The 24,435-nt window shown below is 46.6% G+C and overlaps 1 protein-coding gene across 5 annotated transcripts in view; it reads right to left on the bottom strand.

The window, feature by feature from the left end:
* Nucleotides 1-24,435, bottom strand: part of LOC143011895 (sodium-dependent phosphate transport protein 2A-like) — a 26,765-nt gene extending 2,330 nt beyond the window's left edge. The window contains exons 1-20 of one of the 5 annotated variants that reach the window (XM_076164905.1): nucleotides 24,188-24,435; nucleotides 22,478-22,499; nucleotides 22,167-22,318; nucleotides 21,914-22,006; nucleotides 20,838-20,981; nucleotides 20,579-20,758; nucleotides 20,333-20,408; nucleotides 20,148-20,254; nucleotides 19,735-19,941; nucleotides 19,421-19,497; nucleotides 18,944-19,070; nucleotides 18,069-18,150; nucleotides 17,273-17,322; nucleotides 17,077-17,182; nucleotides 14,957-16,842; nucleotides 14,656-14,780; nucleotides 11,092-11,184; nucleotides 10,902-10,979; nucleotides 10,750-10,803; nucleotides 9,971-10,314 (exon numbers count right to left, since the gene is read on the bottom strand). In XM_076164905.1, coding sequence (XP_076021020.1) covers nucleotides 16,586-16,842; nucleotides 17,077-17,182; nucleotides 17,273-17,322; nucleotides 18,069-18,150; nucleotides 18,944-19,070; nucleotides 19,421-19,497; nucleotides 19,735-19,941; nucleotides 20,148-20,254; nucleotides 20,333-20,408; nucleotides 20,579-20,758; nucleotides 20,838-20,981; nucleotides 21,914-22,006; nucleotides 22,167-22,318; nucleotides 22,478-22,499; nucleotides 24,188-24,232 — 1,725 coding nt within the window. In that variant the 5' untranslated portion in view covers nucleotides 24,233-24,435 and the 3' untranslated portion in view covers nucleotides 9,971-10,314; nucleotides 10,750-10,803; nucleotides 10,902-10,979; ... (1 more) ...; nucleotides 14,656-14,780; nucleotides 14,957-16,585. Of the gene's footprint in view, nucleotides 1-1,980; nucleotides 2,094-2,231; nucleotides 2,400-3,023; nucleotides 3,145-3,296; nucleotides 3,393-3,830; nucleotides 4,027-4,495; nucleotides 4,608-6,053; nucleotides 6,198-6,453; nucleotides 6,595-7,274; nucleotides 7,416-7,538; nucleotides 7,691-8,753; nucleotides 10,315-10,749; nucleotides 10,804-10,901; nucleotides 10,980-11,091; nucleotides 11,185-14,655; nucleotides 14,781-14,956; nucleotides 16,843-17,076; nucleotides 17,183-17,272; nucleotides 17,326-18,068; nucleotides 18,151-18,943; nucleotides 19,071-19,420; nucleotides 19,498-19,734; nucleotides 19,942-20,147; nucleotides 20,255-20,332; nucleotides 20,409-20,578; nucleotides 20,759-20,837; nucleotides 20,982-21,913; nucleotides 22,007-22,166; nucleotides 22,319-22,477; nucleotides 22,500-24,187 lie in introns of those variants that run through there. The other 4 variants (XM_076164904.1, XM_076164906.1, XM_076164903.1 and 1 more) reach the window with 4 other exon arrangements.

Below are 24,435 nucleotides of genomic sequence, written 5' to 3'. Positions count from 1 at the left end.
ACAAATGCTTAATTAGAACTTAGATTTGTGTCTCGTTCACCCTGTTTACAACAAACCCTGCTCCTAATCGTCTCTCTATGACCGCTAAGCACCAGAGACGATGGAGTATAATGGGTTAATAACAGACAAACACATCCTGCCTGAACTAATGACACATAAACAACTGTACATCTCAGTGATTCTGTTGAAGACCTTATTTAATCATTCACAGTCCAGGCTGGTAAAACAAGCAAAGACTTCCCACCACCATTTCCTGTGGCCGCTGATCACATTTGCTCAGCAGCGATGATGAATTTTACACCGAGCGGTCCGACAAACAGCAAAAAACAGCCAAACTACCCGTCCTTCCCTCAGGCAAGGTTCAGATGTGTTTTGCTCAGCTTAGTTATTTGTATTTCTGCCCCGAAACCTCAGGATTTGTCTCATCTGTCTGCAGAACATTATCCCGGCGGGCCTGGTGGAACAACCAAGGTGGTCTTAAGCAAACTGGAAACAAACAGGATCGGTGGTTTCTTTCTATGTTTTGTCCGATCCGTGAGCACCATTGTTGTCGGGTGATTCTTGTATATTGGATCCATGAAAAGAGACTTCCATTGATCTCAAGCAGCCTTTGTTGTGACTCTTTGCGTTTCATCTCTTGCTCTTGGTGTGATCTTTGTAACGGTGCTATTCCCTCCCTGTGTAGATAGATCAATACTCGGGCGTGTAGAGATGTTTTTGTATTCTCTTCATTCAACAAATCCAATCCTACCAGTCTGTCCGACCCTATTATTAGACATTTGCTTCTGGAGAGTAGTAGCTTTGTAAAACACCAATCGTACAGCAGAGCTTCACCGTGCTGTGGGTCATTCCGTGTGTGCTCTTTCTTGTGCGTCACAGAGAAACCAATCATCTACTGCGTGTTCTGAACATGCACAGTGTGAAGTCAACACACATCTCGTCACCGGCAACTCTCTACATTTGCAATATCTCATGTTGTTACTGAATCCCACGGAGGACAAGTTTGAAATGCTAAGAAGAGATACAAACCCAACAAAAGCACGACCAGTGATTTGTCAGGCGGCTACAGTCATGTGACCATGGTGACCAAAATTGCTGCTTAAAATTTAAGTAATATTCAGACGGTGTACAAGGGTACAAAAAAATACTAATTTGTGTTTTTGAGTGCTTGAAGGTCATTTAAGATGCTTCGCTCCCTCCTGTGGTTGAACAGGTGCATTGTGGGGAAAGATATAAGAAATTCAAAGAGTTTAAACAAAGCAAAGTGAAGTGTGTGTTGGTGTGTTATCAGCTGTGTAAACTCCAGCACTGCACTACTCTCAAAAGCAAAACAGTTCTTCCTCAGCGTTCAGTTTCAGATGAAGGACCGAGGACACGTAGATGAAACGACGCAGACACAGGTCGGATCGTCACAGTCAAGGCTGAAGGCAGCAGCTGCTTTTGTCTGAGAATCCCTGCGTTACAAAGATTGTATACGACAGAAGTGATTTATCCTCTGTGTGTGCCTGGGTTTGACATTCAGATGTGTGCATGTCTGTGTCCAAACAGGGATTATGGATCTCTGGGTATGATCGCAGTGAGAAGAGTTTGTAGAAAGAGAGTCAGACTGGGTTAAGTCCTTTTGTTTGTTGCCTCTGAAACTTTACGCCTCCGCACTGAGGTACATTGTTTAGTTCTGGATCACGGACCGAGATTATGGATGAGTTATGAATCAAAGACACAAAGATGGGGAGTGTTTACATTGTAGTTACGTCAACTGCACTGGATTAATATTGATAATAATAATAAAGCAGCTATTTATTTATCCGCCTTCAAAGCAGCAGGGGCTATACAGAATTATGTGCAGCAGCTGTGGTTATTACACAAAATTACAGCTGCTTAGTGGGATTAAAAACACATTATAGCACGCAAATGCAGCTTGTTTGCCTTACTTTTTAATATTTTCTCTTCGTCGTGTGAAGGCAGATGTCACTCACCTACCAGAGGGGTCAGGGCTGAAGTGAAGACGGAGCTGCTCTGGACCACAAACGTCATCCCTGCACCCACAAACATGGCCACATATCCTGCCAGCCACCCACAGGGATGCGGCAGATCTATGCGGTGAAGAAGAAAGCAGAAATTACAAATATGACACTGCTCAGATCTTCTACACGGCATCTCTCACATTAAAACAGCCTTCAGTCTACAGTCTGGAATGGCTTCGTGCTAGCAAACTCAAACTTAAGTCGCACCTGTGTTGATGGTTTCTTGGATGACCTTGGCTACTCGGCCTTTGAGAAGAGAGTTGAGTAGTTTGACCAGGAGCAGCAGACAGGTGCAGAGGACAGCCAGGGAGGCGACCAGGAGGATCAGGCCCACGGTGAGGTCTGACAGCTGGGTGGACACAAACAAGTGCCTGCCTGCAGAGGAGAAGACACTCTAATCTGTGTGTTGTTTCATCCCACTGACAGCAGCCATAATGGGGACAATACATCCTGATTCTATTCACTCATACTGAGAAAAAGAGCCGACGTTTCATTTGATTTTGCCAACATAAGAGTTTTATAAATGTGAACATCTGGTATTCATTCAGTATAAAATGGAAAAGATCTCAGGGTGTGTGTGCAGACAACGTGTGTGTCCCATTGTGGTAGTGGACAGCAGGAATCTGATGGCAGGACAAGATAAACCTCCCCTCCAATGCCTCTGGAGCCCTGCAGGGGATTTATATGGAAATGATCGGAAAGAAATCACACACAGACTCACAGGCTTCCACCGATCTATAACAATTTCCTGAGCTTTTTTTTTATTTCTGGGTTACAAAAAAGCAAAAATGTAACAACAAAAATAAAACTTGAGCCTTTTCTCTACAAACCACTTTTCTTGACTGTGTCTTTGGTTTTCATGTTTTTTTCTCAGGGGGCAGGAGAACATTTGGCAAAAACAGGTTGAGAAAGTCGTTCTTGTTTAATAAAAAAAAAGAAAAAAGGAAAGGAAATCCAATAAACTGTGCAGACGTCTGCTATTATTAAACGTTAACTTACACTTCTGAACATTGACAAGCGTTGTCAAATTCTCTCTGATCCAGATCTCACTGCCAGGCTGCCTGCAGGGGAGTGTGTCACTGCAGTTGACGGGGGCGGTGGCACTCACATTGACAGTCGACTGAAGAAAGAAAGAAAGAAAGAAAGTGAGTGATGAAAGGGAATATTAACCAAACGGATTACACAGATAGCAGTGACCGGCTATTTGGCGCCAGTGTGTGATACAACATGTCTGCGTGCACCGGGAGACAGCGATGAAGACGAGACCATTACCGTAACGAGCTCTGTCTGGCACCACTCTCTCACCAGGCTCCTGTTCCTCATGCTCTCATCTCCCAGGGTGACTCCGGTGATCACGCGCTTGTCGAGCTGAGGGTGGATGGACAGGGAGAAAATACTTAACATCTTCCCGAGTTCAGTGACTTAATGGGCACTGGAGTTATGATGAAACTACCCTCAGTCTTTCATCCCCAAGCTGTGGGTTTGCACTAGAGCAAGAATCAGACGGAGACCCTTAGAAAAGATGAAGGCTGCAGTCAAATGATGCCATCTAAGGTCCATTTTGTTATCAAACTCTCTGTGGCCTCAAACGACTCTTTGTTACTGCGCAATGTTCCGCCACATTCACCTTTGACCTTTCTGCCACAAAACCAGTGAAGCAGACGATCTGGGCTGACACGCAAATGAATAATGAAGAGTCAGCAGTCAGTGCGAGCAACCAGGAGTTTACGTAATCTACACTCGTAAACAGCCAACATAACATCTGTAGCGATTTTAAAGGTACAGTGACTGAGCTGGGAGCTTTACCTGTATGATGAGCTTGGTGACAGGTTCGGTCACGACCTTGAGCATCTCGGGAGCTTCGTCTCCAGTCTGGACCCTCAAGCCGGTGACCAGCAGGTGGGACAACCGGGTCATCAGGCCGCTCGCCACCTCCAGCGGCAGGAGAACCAGGACGGACAGCCAGTTGAAGCAGTCGTGGATCGTTGCCCCGGCGAACGCGCTGCAATGGGTCCCATCGATGTGTGTGTGTGTGTGTGTGTGGGTCAGACATTAGTATTCCCAACAACTCGAAATGATTCATTGTATATCTGCTTTTCACAAATCAATTTAGTATTTTAGTCTCAGATGGGGAGATTGTAATGAAAGGTTATTAAATCGTCTTTATTTAAGTAAACACAGATTACATCAAAAGCCACTTACTGCTTTGGGCTTTGTTGTGAATCGATGTCTTTATTGTTACAGAAATTGCGCTCAAATAGAGACTGGAGCCAAGAAGCAGTGAGCAGCTTCCAATCACCCTCATGCTTCCCTTTCCCCCTCCTCTGCCCTTTCTGACACTTATATCCTTCGTCCGTCCATCTCCACAATTATCCTCTTCACTTTTCCATTTCAATCTCTTGTCCTGTTCTGTTCTCCGCCCTCCAGGCTCATCTTTTGTCTTTCCACTCTCGTCCGCTGCCCACACTTACCGCTCAAACTCGCTCCGCTCTGCCGCTTGCATCATGGCGACGATTGTGTTTGTGACTGAAGTCCCGATGTTGGTCCCCATGATGACAGGAACGGCCGACCTCACTTCCAGCACTGCGACGCGGGAGCACAAAGGAACACCTTTTAATCATGTTAACAACAGGAGGAGATTCTGAGACCTGGCGGGGCTGTGACGCATCTTGTTACCACATGTGACCTTTTCTCTACTTCACAATGAGGTGACAGCAATTTGCAGGTGAGCGGAGGCAGTTTAGCATTTTAATTCTGCCGCCTGGTTTACTGTGGAGGATGACGATGACCTTAAAGGAAAGCATGCGTCGCACGGACACGGCCCACATTCAGTCATTCATCTCTTTCTCCTTTCTCTTTCATATTATTCATCCTCCTCCTCCTCCTAATTCTCTCACTGAAAGGCGGTGGAATCAGAGCGCCCCTGGCATGCTGATATCAGTCACTTTACCCACAGAGAGCTCATCGGACACAGAGGTCACAACCTCAGCATTCAATGGCCGTATGTGCTTTGATCCCCATCTATCATCTTACTGGGTCACCACAATGCCAATCCTCGCTTTGTCAGTCAGAGTGGCAAACAACTGGGCTAAACCAGATTCTATTCCTTATATTCTTATATTCTTATGTCAGTCCAATCAAATCCTCCATGGCTGATGTATTGATGCATCATCTTTCCTTTGCTCCTTCGAGAAGATGTACTCTACAGGGGCCTGAAAAGCAGGCGAGTCGGGAAGGGAAGGGACCAAATGAATGACAGCCAGCAGAGACAGGTGCACTGTTGATATGCAACGACACCTGAAGAGCAACACATGCGCTCCTGCAGATGCTAAACCTGTTCCACAGCTTCAATAGTACAACACAAGTTCACAAGAATCCTGTGGGAACCTGTACTATGTACTATGTTTAGAAAATACACTGCATTTACCAAGATTGACACTGAGGAGACCCAACATGCAAATGAATGTCATGGATGGATTTATATTAAGACACTATATAGCACTGGAAAGTCCCATGATAAATGAGATCATGAATATAAATAAGAAGATGAGCATCAGCACTGAATAATACATAACATTTAGTGGGATGACACCAGTGGGCCGGCCTGCTGTGGGACGTTCCATCACAGATATACATAAGATAAGGTGCTTAATACTGACCTTGTGACAAGTATAGTAACTTCACCAAGAACAGTTATGCACAAATATCTCATCAATGTAAACTTATATTATTGTCATGTCATGATCATAACCTTAAAATCCTAATTAATTGTTTATTTATGTAACAAATTCACCATTTGACTGCAGAGCATTTGGTTTCTTTTATTATTTTCTTGTTTTCCCTCCTGACTGTAATAACTTTGCATATAAAATCATAGCCTGCAAACAAACTGGCTGGTAAGAATGGATGTGTTGCCATTTCACAGTCTTATGTAAAACATTAAAAGTAGTTATGTGACACTCGCATCCCACATCCACACACACACACACACACACACACACACACGCACGCTTTTGTGCCGTTACTCACATCCGGAGGCGACCAGACTGACGACGATGGAGGTGGAGGTGGACGAGCTCTGGACCAGAACGGTGACCAGGATCCCCACCACCAGACCGGCCACGGGGTTAGACAGCACCGCATTGTCCTGGAAGATGCCCCCTGCTACCTTACCTACACACACACACACACACACACACAGAGACACAAACACGGTCCATGGTGCTAAGCAACGCTGCGAACATCTGCCACCCTGCATACCAAAAGGTCAACAGATGAAGATTTGCTGTTAATATTCTACATCAAATCATCAGTAGCACATTTGAATTATTCCACAGTGACTCATTCATTTCATTTATTTTGTCATTCATTAACTGGCTGAGTCATTATCGCCCCGCTGAGGGAGCGAGTGAAGGTTGTGCTTACTTACCTCCCGCTAACTGGAAGGCTGAGCTCAGAGTGTCCAACGAGCAAACAAAGAAGAAGAGGAGGGTGAGGAGGAGAGGGAGCTTGGACAGATTGATGAAGAGATGAAGAGCCTTGATCTTGCGCGGCTTCACCTCGGAGCTCTCTGTTCAAAAGCATGTGAAGCTAGATTTAAGATTGGTAAATAAAATCTAATCTAAAATCTAAAATCAGTGTGAAGAACCTCATCTAAAATAGTTCAACCACTTTTTTCTCACAGTAAAGGTTATCAATGTGTCAAGCATCTAATCCACTTTTTAGACCTGATTTTTGTCTTCTTGAGCTGAAAAATCTAAACAAGAATTATCTAGTGCAGAGGGAACTTAAAGACGTCTTTGTTAAGGGGAAATAAGACTGAATCCCCTTAAAACAAGATGTTGAGAGTGTCTTGAATTCCCTGTGTTGTGCTGTGTGAGGTGTGTGTGTGTGTGTGTGTTAAGGAAAAGCCGCTCCATATCAAAACCTGTCTGTCTGTAATGAGATAACAGAAAAATGTGGAATGGTTCCGGCTCCTGTGTCACGTTTTCCCCTCTGTGAGTTCTGGACCTTTGTAAGCGTTCACACGTAGAGAGCAAAGACATCTGACACACTGCCGTTCCCGTACGACACGCGGCCAAGTGCCACTGAGAGACAACACGGCTTCATTACCCAGCGTGTCCACCGGCTGTGTGTGTTATGAGCATGTCCCTATCTAACGAGCGTGCTGTCCTGCCTCGGCTGTTTTCATCTGAGGCCAGATCAGGGGAAAGGAATTTGGGATTCCTGTGTGTGTGTCCGTCGCTGTACCTGTCTCTCCAGGAGTCCTGTCTGCTTTGGTGAGGTTGTTGCTTTCAAAACCGCTGGCGAGGTCAAGGGTGGAGCCGATGCCCGACTCCCTGTCCTCCTTCCCCTGCTTGAGTTTCGGCGTGGAGGAGTGAACTCTCGCTTCTGACAACAAAGAACAAAAACTGGGGGTGGGTTGCGAGGAGAGGAGAGGAAGAGAGTGAGGCTTTGAAGCGTTTCAAAGTGATCCGCTCGGTTTTGTGATGGGAATTGAGAATAATTAGGTACCATTGTAGTGGCGCACTGTGCTCCTTCCATGGGACGCTGCAGAGAGTGATTGAGACGACATGGTGGCTTGTGTGCAGCATGGATGGAGGTAATTAGAAGCACAGGAAGACACCGTCAGAGAGGGAAGGAACCTGAAAGGGTGTGTTAACCACCTGCAAGAGGGAAAGAAGAGAGAGAGAGAGACTTAAGGAGACCAGTTGTTCAGAGATCAGCAGCAGAGGCTATTAGAAGAGAACAAACGCAGGCCACCATGTCTGCAAATGACAACTGTCCTCATCTGGAGGTCAGATCACGCATTGTTAGGTTCCGTCTGCCCACTCAACCAATTCACTACATGTCAGAGTCGATGAAGGCGACGTCAGGATTTCTGTAACTGGTTTCGTCCTCCGTTTCCTGCAGCTGCGATTCAGCTCTTTAAGGAAACCAGAGACTCTCCAGTGTCTATAGACGAGCTTCTTCCTTCAAAAGGTTGAAAGAGATTTTTTCCTCTCCTCCTCTTTTCATGGAAGCCACTTTGCTATATTTTGGGGGACTCCAGTAGAGGAGGGAGGACTAATGTGTGTCTTACAAGCAGAGAGGATGGAAGTGAGTTCAGTAATTACACAACCTGAAATTATAGTAATTAGGGTGTGTGTGTGTGTGTGTGTGTGTGTGTGTGTCATGCATATGTAAGACACTCTGAAAAGTTCTATAGATCACAGCTGAACAAACTTACACTACATCCATATTTTTTTGTGCGAGTATTTCGCATCTCTCTATGTGTGTGTATGTGTGTGTGTGTGTGAGAGCTAATCTACCTATCCCATGTTCATCTGTTTGCCAGACTGTCACTCCCTGATTCTGCCTCTCAGTAGCTCCATTCATCTGTCTCTCTCTCTCTCTCTCTCTCTCTCTTCTCTGTTTGCGTTGAGCTTATCTGCAGCTCATCCATATCTGTCACATAGACTGTGTCTCTCTCTCTCGGGTTCAGCAAGTGTTACAAATTAAGATGTACTTGTAGATGTAAATGATTCAAAGTGCACAGGGACACACCGAGGTCTAATAAAGATTGTTGACATGCCAAAATATTCTCAATCATGATTATTATTCTCAGTATTCTGCCTCAGCTGCTGGTCCCACAGCCTCAAAGATAAAAGGCCAGAATCCAACTTTAAATGAATAATTCATCTAAAACAAAAAAGAAATATTGACGAAAGTGAGATAATGATATCTTACCTTGTCTGAAGATGTCTGGCCTTGGTGCAGGAGCCCGAAAGGTGTCCGTGCAAAGCATCATGGGTATAAATAAGGTGGCAGGTCTGTGCGCGTCGGGGACAACACCTCACCTCTTGTTGATTAACTCGCTCCATCGTCGTCGTTAATCTATAACACACGGCTTAATGATGCATTAGAGGGGGGATTCAGGGGCTGCCTGCTTTTATGTATTAAGTAATCAATGATGATGACTCAAGCAGACATCTTTAGCTGGTTTGTGAGCAGATAACAGTTTAAAGTGATGAAAATAACTTTAATGTGATTAATGATTCGTGTGTTCGGGGGTTGTTCTGCAGGGGAAAGCTGACATCTAGTGGTGAAAGGTGGTAAAACATGTTTCTCTCACTATCAAACATGTAAAGCTGGCAAAGAACGTCACTTCGTTTCAAACACGTGAAATTAAATCTTGTTGACTTCTGCAGAATGTTGAGGCTTCATCAACACTCAGTTAAATATGTTGTGATTGGACGAGAGCTCCTCAGACACCATCTTGAGGCACGTACTTACACACACTTTGCCACCACCCACAGTGTTCCCTCCGTGCACGAGGGCAACGGGGGTAATTGTTAATAATTAGTCCGTCTACGATCCCGTTCTGTCAAATCAGCAGTGCCTTCACCCAAATCCAGTAAAAACTGCTGACCTCAGACTCGCATCCAAGAACCAACTGGAGCAGCGATTAATAACGAACCCCGAGAGGCCGAGGAGTTATGTGCCAAGAGATAACGGCTCTGGAGGGGAGGATTGAGCTGGACCGGAGCCAGGGCTGCTGCAAGACACACACACACACACACACACACACACACACAAACACTGATACAAACAGAAGTGAGTCTCTGGCTCAGTTCCATACCTGTGCCGAAACCCCACCGTGCTGCTCATCTGTCCTGCAGATGTGTGTGTCACCGCTCACGTCTGGTGGATAAACAGCAGCCAGCCCAAACATCTGCCAATCAATACGCAGCGTGTGTGTGTGTACATCCCAGCGTCTGTCCTCCTCTGCACCTCAGGGAGTGGAGTTATCCATCTTTCACAGAGGAATGCCAAATGATGCATTCACTGACCCCCTGCAAGCCTGTTACTTGGATGTACAGCATCACAGAGAGTTGTAGACGTCTGATTTGTGTAGTTCTGTGCCGAGAGAGTGTGTATTATACTTTGGCAATAAAAGAAACAAATTCACTCAACAGCATCACTTTATTGTCAGTACACAGTTTGGTATGAATATCACGCTCACGGTACAATGGATCAATCAGCTTCATAATGGGTGTGTCGTTGTTTGCATGCGATTGTCTTGTGTGTGTGTGTTTGTTTGTGTGTGTAACGTTGTGACCGATTACATTACTATGCCCAACATTGTGTGTGTGTGTGTGTGTGTGTTTTGCTGTGTGAATGTGTACATTTTCTGCACGTTGGCGTTATGGTGACAGGACAGCTTGGTGGCAGCTTCATCGTGTCTTCATCGTCGTCATTTCAGCTCCTCTGTGGATGATGAAGGTGTATCGGAGCTGTCAGACACCTCCTGCAACACACAAACACACACTAACACCACTACTTGTACCTTGTATAAACTGTAAAAACATAGAAAATAGAGAAGTTCAAGTTCAGACACACAGCCATGTTTCTGTGCTTGTGAGGTCCATTCACTCTCTAATATTCAACATTGGTGCAATCGTGTGAAAGTTTGTTTCTAAAATTCGGTTTTGGCCAATTCTCTGACATCATGTGACCGACCAGCTCTATAAATAAATGATCAACCAGCCTTAACATTGTCTTTCTAGTGCCAAGTGTCCCGATTTCAGAGAGGGAAGGAAGGAGGTACATTTCAAAATCTTGAGACACACACACACACACACACACACACACACACACACACACACACACACACACACACACACACACACACACACACACACACACACACACACACACACAGAGAGAGAGAGAGAGACCTCACCTTCACTCTGTCTAGCTCTGGTCTGCCTGGTAGTGATTTCTGTGAGGAAATGGCCTGTAAGCATAAGAGGGCAGTCATGTTAGAGTGGAGGATTGAGGGAGGGATGGAGGGATGGAGGGATGGAGGGATGAAATGTTGGAGGTCTGGCTCACCCTCTTCGTCTGTTGCATCTCCTCTGTGGACTTGGACCTGTTCTTCATGTGCTTCTGAGGAGAGGTGGTGGTGGGGCACTGGATGGGGGGAGGAGGGGAGGAGGGGAGGGGGGGTTAGTATGGATCATTAGACACGGCCTGAATGACCACAGTCATTCACACGTCTTTCTACACACACGCAGACACACACCTCGTTCTTCTGCTCCATGACTGGCTGGCTGATGTTTCTCTGGAGGAATTCAGTGCTGATGAAGATCTGAGCTGGATGATGTCCTGAGGTCCTCTGGGAGACACAGGAGAGAAACTTTACAAGCATATGATGCAGCTTATTACCCGGATCGTGAGTGCTGATATTCTCCCCACTTCAATTCAATTCTCAAATTGACCTTTCTGCTCTGAGCGACGTGGCGAGCATGAGCCAGTGTCAAAATCAGCAGTTATGGCCTGGCTCCACTAGATGGCGACTCCACCTCTCACTGATCCCTGCTATGTGACTTTCCTGAGGGGTGGAGCACGCTGGGTTGCACACGCAGCTCCATTTAGTGTTTGTCATTTATGAGGATTTGCAAAAAACAGAAATGATGGAGCGCCTGATTCTTCACGCTGCTGTTGGTTGCAACGTTTGTGGTTTTTGGCTCTGGCTGGAAGGAATTATTGGAGAAACAGACGCTGATATTCATCTGCCACCTGGGGATGCAAAACTAAAAGATAATTAGACTCCAAAGACATTCAGAATAGAATGAGAAGAGAAAATGGCTTTGATGACGTCGCCTCTTCTGTGTCCTTATGTCTTATGATGTGGACAATTTCACTAGAATACTGATGTCCACACGCCTCCTGATCTACAGGGTGGCAGCCATGAGGTCTGACCCCATCCATACGGACCTCAGACTGCTGGAGATTCTACTTACATACCAGTTTATGAGTTTATAAGCTGTGCAGGCTGCAGGACTAATGATTATCATATTGAGTCAAACGAAGATCAATGAACTAAATTGTGATCCAAATTGAAAATCATTGTGAGCAGACAAACAAAGACACACACACACACACACACACAGACAGAAGCTCAGACCTCATACCGCTGCGCTACGACAACTCCTGCTGAGTTCTGTGGGCTTAGATCTGATGGAGCCACTTTATGGCATCTCAAGGGCGATTGGGCGGTTTAGTGGTTTCCTATTTTGCAACCTGGGCTCAATGTGAAGGCCGTAGAGCGCCGCGGGTTAAACTGTAATGGCAGCATAAAGCATCAGGGAGTTTAAGTTGCGGTTAAATAACGCTCTGTGCCATCCTGTATGGAAGCAACCAACCTGACACTGACACTGACACAGACACACACACACACACACACACACCTAATTGTTTTATCTGTCTTTGACAGTCTTATCAAACTCTAGTGTTTGTAACAGCGGAACAACACAAAGCTGATTATACGCCTCACTATTGTGACAGCAGATGATGATGATGATGATGATGATTATATTCCTGAACATAAGATGATGGCACTGATGAGATGCTGATTATCACAGTGCTCCTATTACTGTTAGCTTAGCAGTAATAGATTTCTAAGACATTGTGTATTCCCTAATTGGCATCGCTCAAACGTGTAAAGAGGTTTTGAATAGATAAAGTTTTAATTTACGTCCGTGTGAGGGACAGATCTTCATCCATACAGGTGATGATGTGTCTTTGTGACCTTAAAGCTTCGTGGGGGAGTGGATCACATTCTCTAAGCGTTTCCTCTCTTCTGCTCTTATGAGGGTTTCATATTCTTCACTGTTTTCATGTTCAGTGTTGAAACAATTGGAATATAAAGCAGCAGCAGATTAACTCTAGATGTTAGTGCTCTATGAGTCACTCCACTTTAGAGTGCACGTCGCCTCACAGAGCCAAGCTGCACGTCAAAGCCTCTCACTTCAGGTCCATGTGGGTGAAACTGAAAAAAAACAGAAAAGGAGTCTCGCAAAATCAAAAAGGGAAAAAAGGGAAAATAAAGCCACTTTCAGCTTTGTCTGAATTTAAAATACACTGAGTGCCGCCTCCCGCTGTGATGGGGGCTCCTGTGTGCAGCTCAGCAGGAAACGCTGGGCCCAGGCTTCATTAAGAATGAATGGGAGCCTGTAGAAGCTTCACTCACCCACTGAGCTGCCTGACATCAACAGTCATCACAACACCGCTTCTGATGCTGCCGGGAGCACAGAGAGGGGAGAGCGCATCCAGCCTGGAGGTCCCTGGCATTTAGAGCTCTTCGTCATCTCACCCTGCCTCCCTCCGTCAGCCTTTGGGTAGACGAGGAATCCCTCCATTTTAAAAAGAAGGCAGAGGCTAGGAAATGGCTAGACTGAGGAGGGCGGGGGTGCGTCTCCGTGGCACCCAGGGTGGAAAAGCCCCGTGGCTCCCATCCATTAATCCACATGAACAAGCCAACGACAAGGCAAGGTGACACGTCCAAACACAAAGCCTCTCTGTGACACGCATACAAAAGTGAGCACAGACACACACACACACACACACACGACATGCCTGCACATGAGAGTATTATGTGGACAAGGACACACACAGCAGCCAGAGAGAGAGAGAGAGAGAGAGAGAGAGTCCAGCGCCTTAAAAGCCACTCAAGACCTCTTTCTGCAAGGATGAGCAGAGGAGAAGATTCATCCTCCGTCTCATCCATCTCCCTCCTCCCATCATGTTGACTTAGTGGTTTTGGGCCGAGGACAATAAATCAATGTAATAACCAGAGTTCTGTGTAGGACGCTGATGTGAGCCTGTGCATTATATAAGAAGCAAATCAGGTTTGAGTCAGCAGCACTGACAGCTCGGCTCAGCTTCCTCCAGAGTTGGACCGTCTGCTGCAACTTAACTCAACGGCGAGAAGCCAACATCTAACAAAAGCTTCAGTTACTTTTGTGTGCCTGAGATAAAGACATCAAAAAGGAAGGAAACACCCGAGTGGAGTTTGCTTCGACCTAAAGCGCTCTCCCAGCTGCCTCGGTGCATTTCAGCCCAGACGCTCCATCCCTTCTGCTTAATGGCTACCTGTTGGAAACACCATCATTCCCCGCCTGCGCCCGCATCCATCAAGATGACGACGGGGAGGAAACATGAGTGATTGACAGGCTCTGGGCTGGGGGGCTGGATGCCTAAGGGGGGGTGGTACACGCTACCCCCTCCCTCCCCTCCTTTTCAGTTCCAGCCTGGCACATCAGTGTGTGGTCGCTCGGGGTGTTGCCTTGCTTTGCTGCATCTGTGCTGCTGGATGTGCAGAGGCGACAGGACATCGTGATTCCACACGTGCACAAAGAGCAGCAAGGTGAGTGTGTGGGAAGAAACGGAGGGGAAGGAACATGAAGCCTGCGAAAGGACAGAATGTCCTATAATTGATGTTGATGAGGGACTGTCTGTTCAGCCACACTCGGGTGACACACACACACACACACACAGATATGTTCTTATCCCCACAGCTCCTTTGTGTGTAACTCACCTGGTAACTTATCATTTCCATCACACACTCCACGCTTCTAAAACAGCCAAACTGAATCTTTCAACACAGCGGAAAAAGCACAATGCAGACTAATAAGCACGCATTGATTTATGAGCTGCATCTTCCCTCCGCCGACTCTGAGGGCACAACACACACACACACACACACACACCACAGCATGGAACTAAGCTTCAACACTTCAAAAAGCACAAACACAGCACATCCTCTGGGTTACACACAGCAGAGAGAGGGGGACAGAAGCCTTACCTTGGTAGAGCTTTCACACCTTGTTCCCCTGTCTGGTACAAACGTGGGATTTTATATGAATGAGCAGCTCAAACAGCGTAAGACACCAAATGAAGAAGGCACAGGGATGCACACTAAGTGACAGGCTGAGGGAGAGAGAGAGGAAGAGAGAGAGAGGGAGAGAGAGAGAAGGAGAATAATAAGTGACAGAGAAAGGAAGGCAAGACACGTGTAATGACAGCACAAGCACAGCCATCACCCCAAATATGAGATTAGTACAGTCGTCCTTGCTGGTTACACACACACACACACTCTCACTCACCTCCTTTTCTCTCCTTCTCCTCCTCCTCTCTCAGTGAAGACGTGCGGCGGAGTAGATGGCACTCCTCATTTCACTGCTGTGGCGCTGCGATGGTGTCTGTGAGAGCACACCCCTCTCTGCCCATTCATAGCTCCACCAACACACCAGTCATGCACACACACACACACACGCGCAGACTCAATCACTCCAGGTGTGCTAAATCCAACCAATCATAACTGTGTATGCTAATCTTTCCATATGTGGAGTTGGAAGCAGAGTGTATGATAATGAAGCCCTTATATTATTGTTGATTACAATAAATGTCATCATCTCATGCTTCATGTGGACAAATGAGACGCCGGCCAGCCCTCTCGCTGTCCGTCACCTGCTGTGGGATTTGAACACAGCTGCACACATCATCTGTGTTGATCATCCATCCGTGAGTCACCTCATTTGTTTTTTATAACCTGAGCCAATTGCCAAATACACAAAATATTATTCCTCTCAGGCTCCTACGCTGGAAAATACCTTCCAGCAACAAGTCTGTAGGGAGAGAGAGCAGGCGATTGGCTACAAACGCTGGGGGAAAGAGCCAATCGCAGCGCCGGAGCCCGTCTGCGTCACTGTCCAAATATGACATCATGAGCTGACGACAGAGGGAGGTTTCTGTTTCAGGCAGGACCAAAACATGCAGGAGAAGTCAACATCATCACAGCTGCTTACAACTGACGCCCACACACACACACCCACCCACACACACACACCCAGGGACGCGCAACACTGAGTCATACGGCTAATCGATGTGTGTGCTTTAAGGAGCATTGGTGGAGTCGCGGCCTGACCTGGTTCATGGGAGCGTCTGTAGAGGTCAAACATCTCCACACAGACGGGAAAGAACAAAAGGATGACATTTAATAAAACACTTGATTTCTGCGCATCATACACTCGCTGGCATTTCTTTTTTAACAAAAGCCGAGTCGCTCGTGACGGCGAGGTCACGTCGCGATCGCCGAGCCCGCAGTCTGAGGCCACAGGAAATGTGCCGTCGCAGCAAAGGAAATGTGTTTAAGTACCGTTAGAAAAACAAGAACAAGAAAGCACACAAATACATTAAAAAAACTCATTACAAGTACAATTATTCAACATTCGCAAATGAAATAAAGACAAAAACAAACTGTGCAATATACTTCAAAGAAACATTCTGGACAGGCACGATCTCCTGTGAGATGGTTTTTTGTGGGCTCAGACTTCAGTGGCAGAATAACGAGATTATACGAAGGGAAGGCAACGTGAACTGGAAACTTAATCGTCAAGTATTAAACACGGCGGGGAAAGCTGCAGCAAACAAGTTCTATGGTGGAGAGAAAACAAGTTAGAATCTTCTTTGAAATGAATAAACAGCAAACGTTTTTCTCCCCAGGAAGGGCGCGTAGTGTTTGGACACTTTGTTTGCTGTGATCCTTCTTCTTGACATGTTTCCTCACAGATGGTGACATTCTGCCGTTTCAGAGCTTAATTTGAAACTTTAAAAAAAAAAAAAAAAGGAAAAAAGTGCTTCTTGATTGTCCACTTGATTCTTCTTCTTCTTCTTAGCGTGTCTATAAAGAGGAAGGCAAACCTGCACGGACCTCCGCTCCACCCTCCTCCTCCTCACACCGAGGTCTCCCTCAGGTCTATGGGCTCGGGGGCAGCGGAGTCCGGGGCTTCCTTCTCTGCCGAGCCAGACGCTGACGTGGAAGCGTGGTCGCCCGGCTCCTGTTTGCCGTCTGCGGGATCCTCTTTCCCCTGGTGTCCCTGGGCGGTGGACACCTGGAGGAACTGGGGGATCTGCAGCTGCTCTTTGGTGAGGAGGCCACGCTGGTCGTCCACCCGGCTGCACTGAGCTCTGGTCAGCATGTCCAGAAGCCCTGACACAAGCACCACATACGGTCACTTTCATTCAACTATTGTATTATTATTGTTATCTACACGAGGCCTCAGCTGACTTTGAGTTTTAACCATAATATGCAATCATCGACAACGTACATAAAGCTTTAAATATTTATAGTAATGATGATTATGTAAACATCTACAGGGATCCTTTGTGGTGTTCACTCAGATTAGTCCCCATGTCCTGCCTACATACTGCTGGTGTGTCCTACCCTCTAGGTCGTGGTTCTTACTGGGCTTGGGTTGAGTCTTGGTTCTGTCCGTCTGCTGTGCCGGTCGGCCCTCCACACCTGATGGACTCGCTGCTCGCGCCTGAGACTAGAACAGAAGATCAACCGTGCCAACGTGAGCGACTGTGACGTGCGTTTACAAGACGATTTGGTTTCGGTCTTGGACGAACTGCCTCACCTGTGTGGATGCTGCGGTACTGCCGGTTCTGGATATGTTCTGGTCTCTTCCTGCTAAGAACACAGAACAGATCAGTTTCTGCAGGACAAAGTTACATCAATGTTATTCCAATAGCTGCTGATGATGCTACAGGACTTAAGTTTGGGTTTTAACACCGAGATTGGCGAGGATAAATGTATTTTTAATGACTTGGATCCACTTGGAAGGCGGCGGCTTTAATCTAATGTCTTCCCGTGTGCAGAGATCGGGACTGATGTGGGAAACACTGATGCAACGTGATGGTGGTTTCTCAGCTGTAGTGAGAAGAGGGTGAGTGAACGCAAAGTGACACACGACTCAACACGCCCCATGGACTCTCACATCCCAACACACACACACACACACACACACAGAGACAGACAGACAGAAAGAGAGAGAGACAGACAGCCACACTAAGAGAGAAATTGGGCATTAAAGAGAACAGTGAGGAGACCTTTCCCCGGCTTGCTAAGTGAAACAATTGAATGAGTTTAAGAGCACAAATGGGTCCAGACAACATTTAGAGGAGAACACAATACATTAGAGAGACAGAGCATGACCTTCAGCAGTGACACCTAAAGAGGACAGACTGCAGACGTCTCCTCAGCTGATTCGATTGAACTCATCAGCGCCTCGTCACCCAGGGGGGGAACTTTGGATTCAGCGGTCGCTCATTCACCAGCGTAATGTCGCTCTCGTGTTAGATGACCTAAACTTAATTCCTGGGGCTCATTCAGGGTTAGAAAACAAAGAAACAAAGGGTTGGAGTGTGTAAAACCTTTAGCTTTGTCCAGTTGTAACGTCTTGTTGGCCAGTTTGAACACGGTGGTGCTCAGGTTCACGGGTTCATCGCTCCCAACCTGAGAGCACGGAGAAGAACAAGCACCAAGGATTCCAGTCAGACCGGCGCTAACACACAATCACTTATGCAGCGTCAGGGATGATGACACACCCCCGTCTGTAATTAATGCATCATGTCACACAAACTGCATACACACACACACACACACACACACAATATGATAGTTGGACGTATTCATTTTCGGTAACTGAATTGCTTCATTGTGTTTGAAAGTGCATATCTGATAACCTATTCATTGAGTATTGAACATTATTTTGATGAATATTAATACACACTTTCGGGCGTGAACTGTTGCCTAGCAACAGCTGCTCCAGGCGGGAGAAGACAGACAAGTGCTGCGCGGACCACCGACCAGAATTTTTAAGGAGGGGAATAATTGAGGAGGAGACGGCAGCTTTAGAGAGCCGAGACGCTGGATTGGCCTTTTTCCCACAGACATGGAGGATTATTACTGAGGAGCGTGTCGGGTCGAGTCCACCTGAACATTTAATCTGGGAACATTCACCACTTTCTCCGTATAATAATAATGACTTTTTTGTCAATTACTTGTCCAACTAATCAAACATGGCAACAATATGGACACACACACACACACACACACACACACACACACACACACACACACACACACACACACACACACACACACACACACACACACACACACACACACACACACACACACACACACACACACACACACACACACACACACACACACACACACACACACACACACACACACACACACACACACACACACACACACACACACACACACACAAACTCACGAGGGTGACCAGTGCGTCCTGTGGTTTCAGGTGGTGTTTCTGCAGCACCATAGAGAGAGCGTCCTGCAACTTCTTACTGGACTTCACCATGATGCCCACCGTCTTACCAGTGAAGACAATCTCCAGTCTGAAACACACACACACACACAGATTCTGACACACCAATCCCCTCACATCCAAACAAAATCTAAATCACACAATATGGAAACAGCAGTCGAGCACTTTTTAGTTCCAACAATGCAAAAGCTCAGCCGGCTACTTCAATGTGCTTAAAGCCGGCGACTCCTCTGATAACGATGTAAGGGGATCCTCCACAGAGTCAGCTTCTGTGCCGGGTGTGAGGACATGAGGACTTCCCTGTGGAATGGTGAGAAGTAGGCATGCTGTAGCAGGGAGGATGGGCGGTGTGAAAGTCCGCTGCCTGGGTGACAAAGAGAGAGAAAGGCAGGAAAGGAGGAAGTGACACATTCGACTCACGCAAACGTCACCCGGAGCTCCAGGGTGACCTGCTGGTCCCGGAGCACAGAGCAGTCCTGGTCCAGAGATAAAGGCTGCTGAGGGAGAGACGGAAAATGACTGAATGAGCAAATTTTACTTGCCGAATGTCTTATTAATCAATTTATATCATGAAGTCCTTGTTGAATGAGTCGTCTCTATTTTTACTCAACATTTGCTTTCAAAAGATTCAGTAATAAAAAAAGGGAAAAAAGTCGCAGTGCCTCGGTTACAAATCAACCTTGGCGTGTGTGTGTGTTCTGAAGTGGAGTTCTGAAGGAGTCGGAGCGTCTCACCTTGTCTTTGCCGTGAAGGTAGATGATGACATCCTTCAGCGGGAAACCTCTTTTCTCGCACAGGCCGGCCAGCATGTCCCTGATGGGCAGGCCGGGTCGTGTGGGAGCCAAGGAGGCGCTGCCGTCAGGGAGGTAGACGCAGCAGTAACCCCCCTCCACCCCTAAACGACTGCCTTGCTCTAGGGAGCGAGGGCTGGAGCGGCCATTCTGGAAATCAGACATAGACAGAATGAAGGAAGCAGGAAGAAGGAGAGAAAAATACTTCCTACGTGATAAGTATTCAAATTGAGTTTGTGACAATGTCATAGTGAGGACAAAGTGCTTTTCATGTTTGCCTTCTTATCATAAGCAATGATGTCATTTCCATAATCACCAGCTACTGTGCATATGTCTCCATTCACATATGCACTAACCTCTATCTGCCTCTGGAGGGAGCCAAGCTCACCACTGCTGTTTGATTTGACTGACATATCCGACTCTTTCCGGTACACAGTGACATGGCTGAGGGAAGCATCTGTGGCTGTGGAGCAAAAGGGAAATGAAGTCAGAGGATTTATATGAAGCATAACTGGACAAACTGCACTGTGACGCACTTTACCTCCCCATGATCCTCTCTTGTGTCGCTGTTTGTCGCTCTTCCCGCCCAGACTGCTGTTAGAGTCTGACTTGTTGCTCTGTTGGAGAAAGTGATGAGCAGAACAGAACACAATCAAAACAAGATCTACTTTCAACAAACTCCCAATTTTGTGAAACAGCTAGAAGATGATAAGAAACCAACACAGCAGCTCATCCATCTTCATCTTTCACATCATCCTCCATCACTGTTATTGGTTTCTGTCTCTACCTTCTTGCTGTCACGTAAAGTCGGGCTCCTGTTGGCCACTTCCTCCCAGGATCCCATGCGGGCCATCCCAGGGGAGAGATGTGGCAGCAGCTTGCCCTCTACACTTGCCAAAGTGCAGCTTTGGTAGAGAGGAGAGCGCACAAAGCGGCGATAGCTGTCCATCTTCATCAACTTAAATATCTGATGCAAAGAGGAAGACACAGTCAGCCAGCAACGCCCCAGCGCCAGTGTGTGTGTGGTTACGTGACTCCAGACAGACCTGTGCCTGGGCTTTGTTGAACATGTTCGGCATGGGCTGTTCCAGGTCCGTCTCCTCCGTCTTGGCCGTGTCGTCGATGTTTACAGAGTAGGGGGCGCTGTCAGACAGGTAAGTGTTGTAGATGAAGCGAGCCGTCGCCTTCAGCTGCAAAGACAACAGCATCATGAGACACAAAGGTCCTGAACACACACACACACACCCGAGCTGCACTTGTTAAACAACTGCAGCACAAACAACTATCATCGATTCCAATGAGACTTTTCAAGCCAGGACAGAAACAAGTCAGGAGTCATTTAATGTTCAGGCTCATTCCAATTTACACACATTTACACAGGCAATCTACCAAAAAAACAGGGATCAATGGCTTTAACATGTAATGAAAATGTAAATTTAGCTTTGAAGGCCGGGCAGACTGTCCGTGCCCGTTTGTACCAGGAAACATAGCAGCTCGCCCCCACAAAATTTACATTGCAAACTACACAATGGACAGCCATCAAAAGGCTTTGCATCCAACACACACACACACACGCACGCACACACTTTTAATTTCTCAAACAATAGTTCAGCCTGGCAGGTGCTAAGCTGATTACAAATTAATTGCAGCTTTTTACCGATTCCCAATTTGCCTGTTTTATTTCGAGGCGTTGCACTAAAACAAGACAAACTTCCCCTAAAACGATTTGTGCCGAACAGAGTCATCCATCATTGGGGTCACCGGTGCGTTCACTTAATTCATTAACTCTTTACAAAACTTGTGATTTATGGCACTTAACTAAAGCTTGTTAACTCGCTGTCAAAATAATGGAAAATAATGGAAATCAGCTGAAACACTGCATGTGATTAAACAAACCTGTGCAGCTGCAGAAAGCTACATGCATGGAATGAAAACAGCCGAATGACCGAGCTGAGCTATTCCACTTCTTCTACACTACAACAAACAGAAAGTGTAGAAAGTATGGAAATCACATTCAGCTGATGGATCAAAGCCGACAGATTGAGCTGACAGAGCTGCTAATGAAAGGCCAGATTCTGTCAGCATCAGAACCCAAACAGGGAGGAAGGACGGGCCACCATACCTCTTTACCACAAGTGGACGGAATCTTCTGGAACTTTTCGCAAGCCTGCCAGAATAGAATGTTCTCCGCGCTGACCTCAGACTTTAAAAAGTCCTGCGAAGAGAGACACAAAGTATACACACACACACACACACAGACTTTGAGGACATGCTGGAGATGGCACAGCATGGGGCATAACAAGGAAGACAAATCAATACAGTGAATCCCTCAGGTTTGGACACCGAGCGAGCGAGTGTGTATCCACGCGTCTCACCGTGAAGTATTGGACCCCGGCCGGGTCCTCCAACAGCTTTTCGAAGGAGACGGCCCAGCTCAGCACGCCGTTGGCCTGGCTGGCCTCTCCGCCTGGAGTCCCTGGCAGGCTGGAGCTGCTGCCTCCACAGCTCCGCGCCGACATGTTCAACTCTGAAACGCGCACAAAACACACCCATGTATTAGTAAGCATGGACGAGAAGGAGATCCAAATCTTTTGTTTTTCTTGTGTCGTGCGTAGACATGTTGGGAGTTCTCAGAAATGTGAAAGGCCCTGGGTTGGCAGCGTGCAAGTGGGCTGCGCACACTTACCGCCGTCTGACACCGCCTGGCTCTGTAAACACACACACACAAAATAAATGAGACTTTATAACGACACGGATACAATGTAAAACTGGTTTTGCAAGGACAGCTGGAAAAATGCGACCCAACTCACAGAGGTGAATACTTGGCGTGTGTGTGTGTGTGTGGTACTGCAACAGATTCATACACACTGAATCAGAAACTACAAGCATGAATAAGGATTAAATTCACACCAGTTTTTCATCCTTTTATGGTCATAAATCATAGCCCAGTAAGTCTCTAACCCAAACTCAGTCACACTCTCTGTGCTGTTCAATGCATTCAGAAGTTCACAGTCACATTTAGGAAGTGAAGTGTGAAGACCAGCTGCACTTATTGGGGTTTGTGTTTTGTTTCCTTGCCGCTCTGCTCTGTAATGCAACCAGGCAAGCGGGTCTCACAGGAAGTGGTTGTGTGGCTGTTGACATCGTCTCTCATTCACCTTTTACGGGTTCACAGACGTCTTATTCATATCTTGCCGATTACTTCAACAGACACAAACACTGTAGAACTAAAACTTTGCAAATCGATCTCTAAACTGAGAAGCGCACAAGCACTGTACTGAGGTTCAGGGTTCTGCTCAGCATACTATGGTGTGTGTGTGTGTGTGTGTGCGTGTGTGATACTTGAACATAATGGAGGCCTGAGCTGCATCTGTACAGACTCTTTACTCAAAGTGCAAGGAGGTGAAGTTTCTCAACATCCACCCGGTGTTGAGACATTTGGACACGTTGTGCAGTGCGATCATGCGCTTTTTCCCGCATCCACTGACAGAACACACAACGAGCCAAACTCAAACTAATCCACACTCAGGAAGTGCACACATATGGCATCAACAAGACACTAGGACACCCACATCAGAATAAGTCACACAACTAAAGCCTTCAATGGACAAATACAGAGTTATTTTTGTCTTTAAATATTTGTGTCATTGGGAAGAGATCATGTAAATTTGAGCGTAAAGAGAACAGCTGAGGGAGAATCTGATACCAAACTGTGACTCATCAACTGTTTCCTTAGAAGTTGACTTTCTCTCCCCCACAGCCTACTAACGACGATTCTTTTGCATATCCTTCGAAAACACAAATACCCAAACAAAGTGTATCCGAGTGCAGACTGGAGCCGCTCCAGCTAATCACACAGGAAGGCCCGTTTTTTAAAACACCGCCGAATCCTCCAGGGCCTCTCGGCGGACGTGAAATACATCTTCAGATACACCACAACAACAACATCAACACTTTTGGACAGAACAATAGCAAACGGAGGAACAGGATGGAGTCACGAAGCAGCCTGAGACCGGATCAGCCTCCACATGACAGACGCCTCGCTCAGTTTCCGCCTGTGACTCAAACAAGCCCGGTGTGTTTTCAGTGCAAACCAACTGTAGCCACGTAGTCTGACTGGATCTGGTACTTCTGAGGGTGTCACAGAAAAGTGTCACCCTCTGCCACCTTCCTCACACAGATGTTAACACCACGGATACGGCTTTTTACGGTGTGATTTCAACATTACATAAAGAGACAAAACCTACGTCTATTCAGAAGAAACACCAACGTATCCCATGGAGCATTTTACTGCTGTTTGCTAGTGAACAGCTGCTTGTAATATGACAAAAACGTTGCTTTCATACTTGTCCGTGTTTGAAGGCAGTAAAGGAAATGTGGAGCCAAACTAACTCACCATGTGGCCCACAGGAATCCCTAGAGACTTGCAGTTCTTCGCCATGGTGGCCCGAACGCAGGGCAAGTCGTCTTACGATGTGCACACACTCCGGGGACGCAGTGCAGTGCTCCACCCAAACATGATGTACACACAAGTCAGGACCTCATCACTTGAGACTTCCTGCCACTTCCTGCCTGGAAGGGAAGTCCTGCCATAGCAACATGCCACAAAAGAGGAAGTACTGTGTGCTATGATGTACTATGATC

The sequence above is a fragment of the Genypterus blacodes genome, unplaced genomic scaffold, assembly GCF_046128005.1.
Source record: "Genypterus blacodes isolate CSIRO-AG114 ecotype Tasmania unplaced genomic scaffold, CSIRO-AGI_Gbla_v1 ptg000139l_1, whole genome shotgun sequence".
In the NCBI taxonomy this organism is placed as follows: Eukaryota; Metazoa; Chordata; class Actinopteri; order Ophidiiformes; family Ophidiidae; genus Genypterus; species Genypterus blacodes.
Note: the sequence above shows the minus strand (reverse complement) of the source record. Positions and strands in the feature narration are given on the sequence as shown.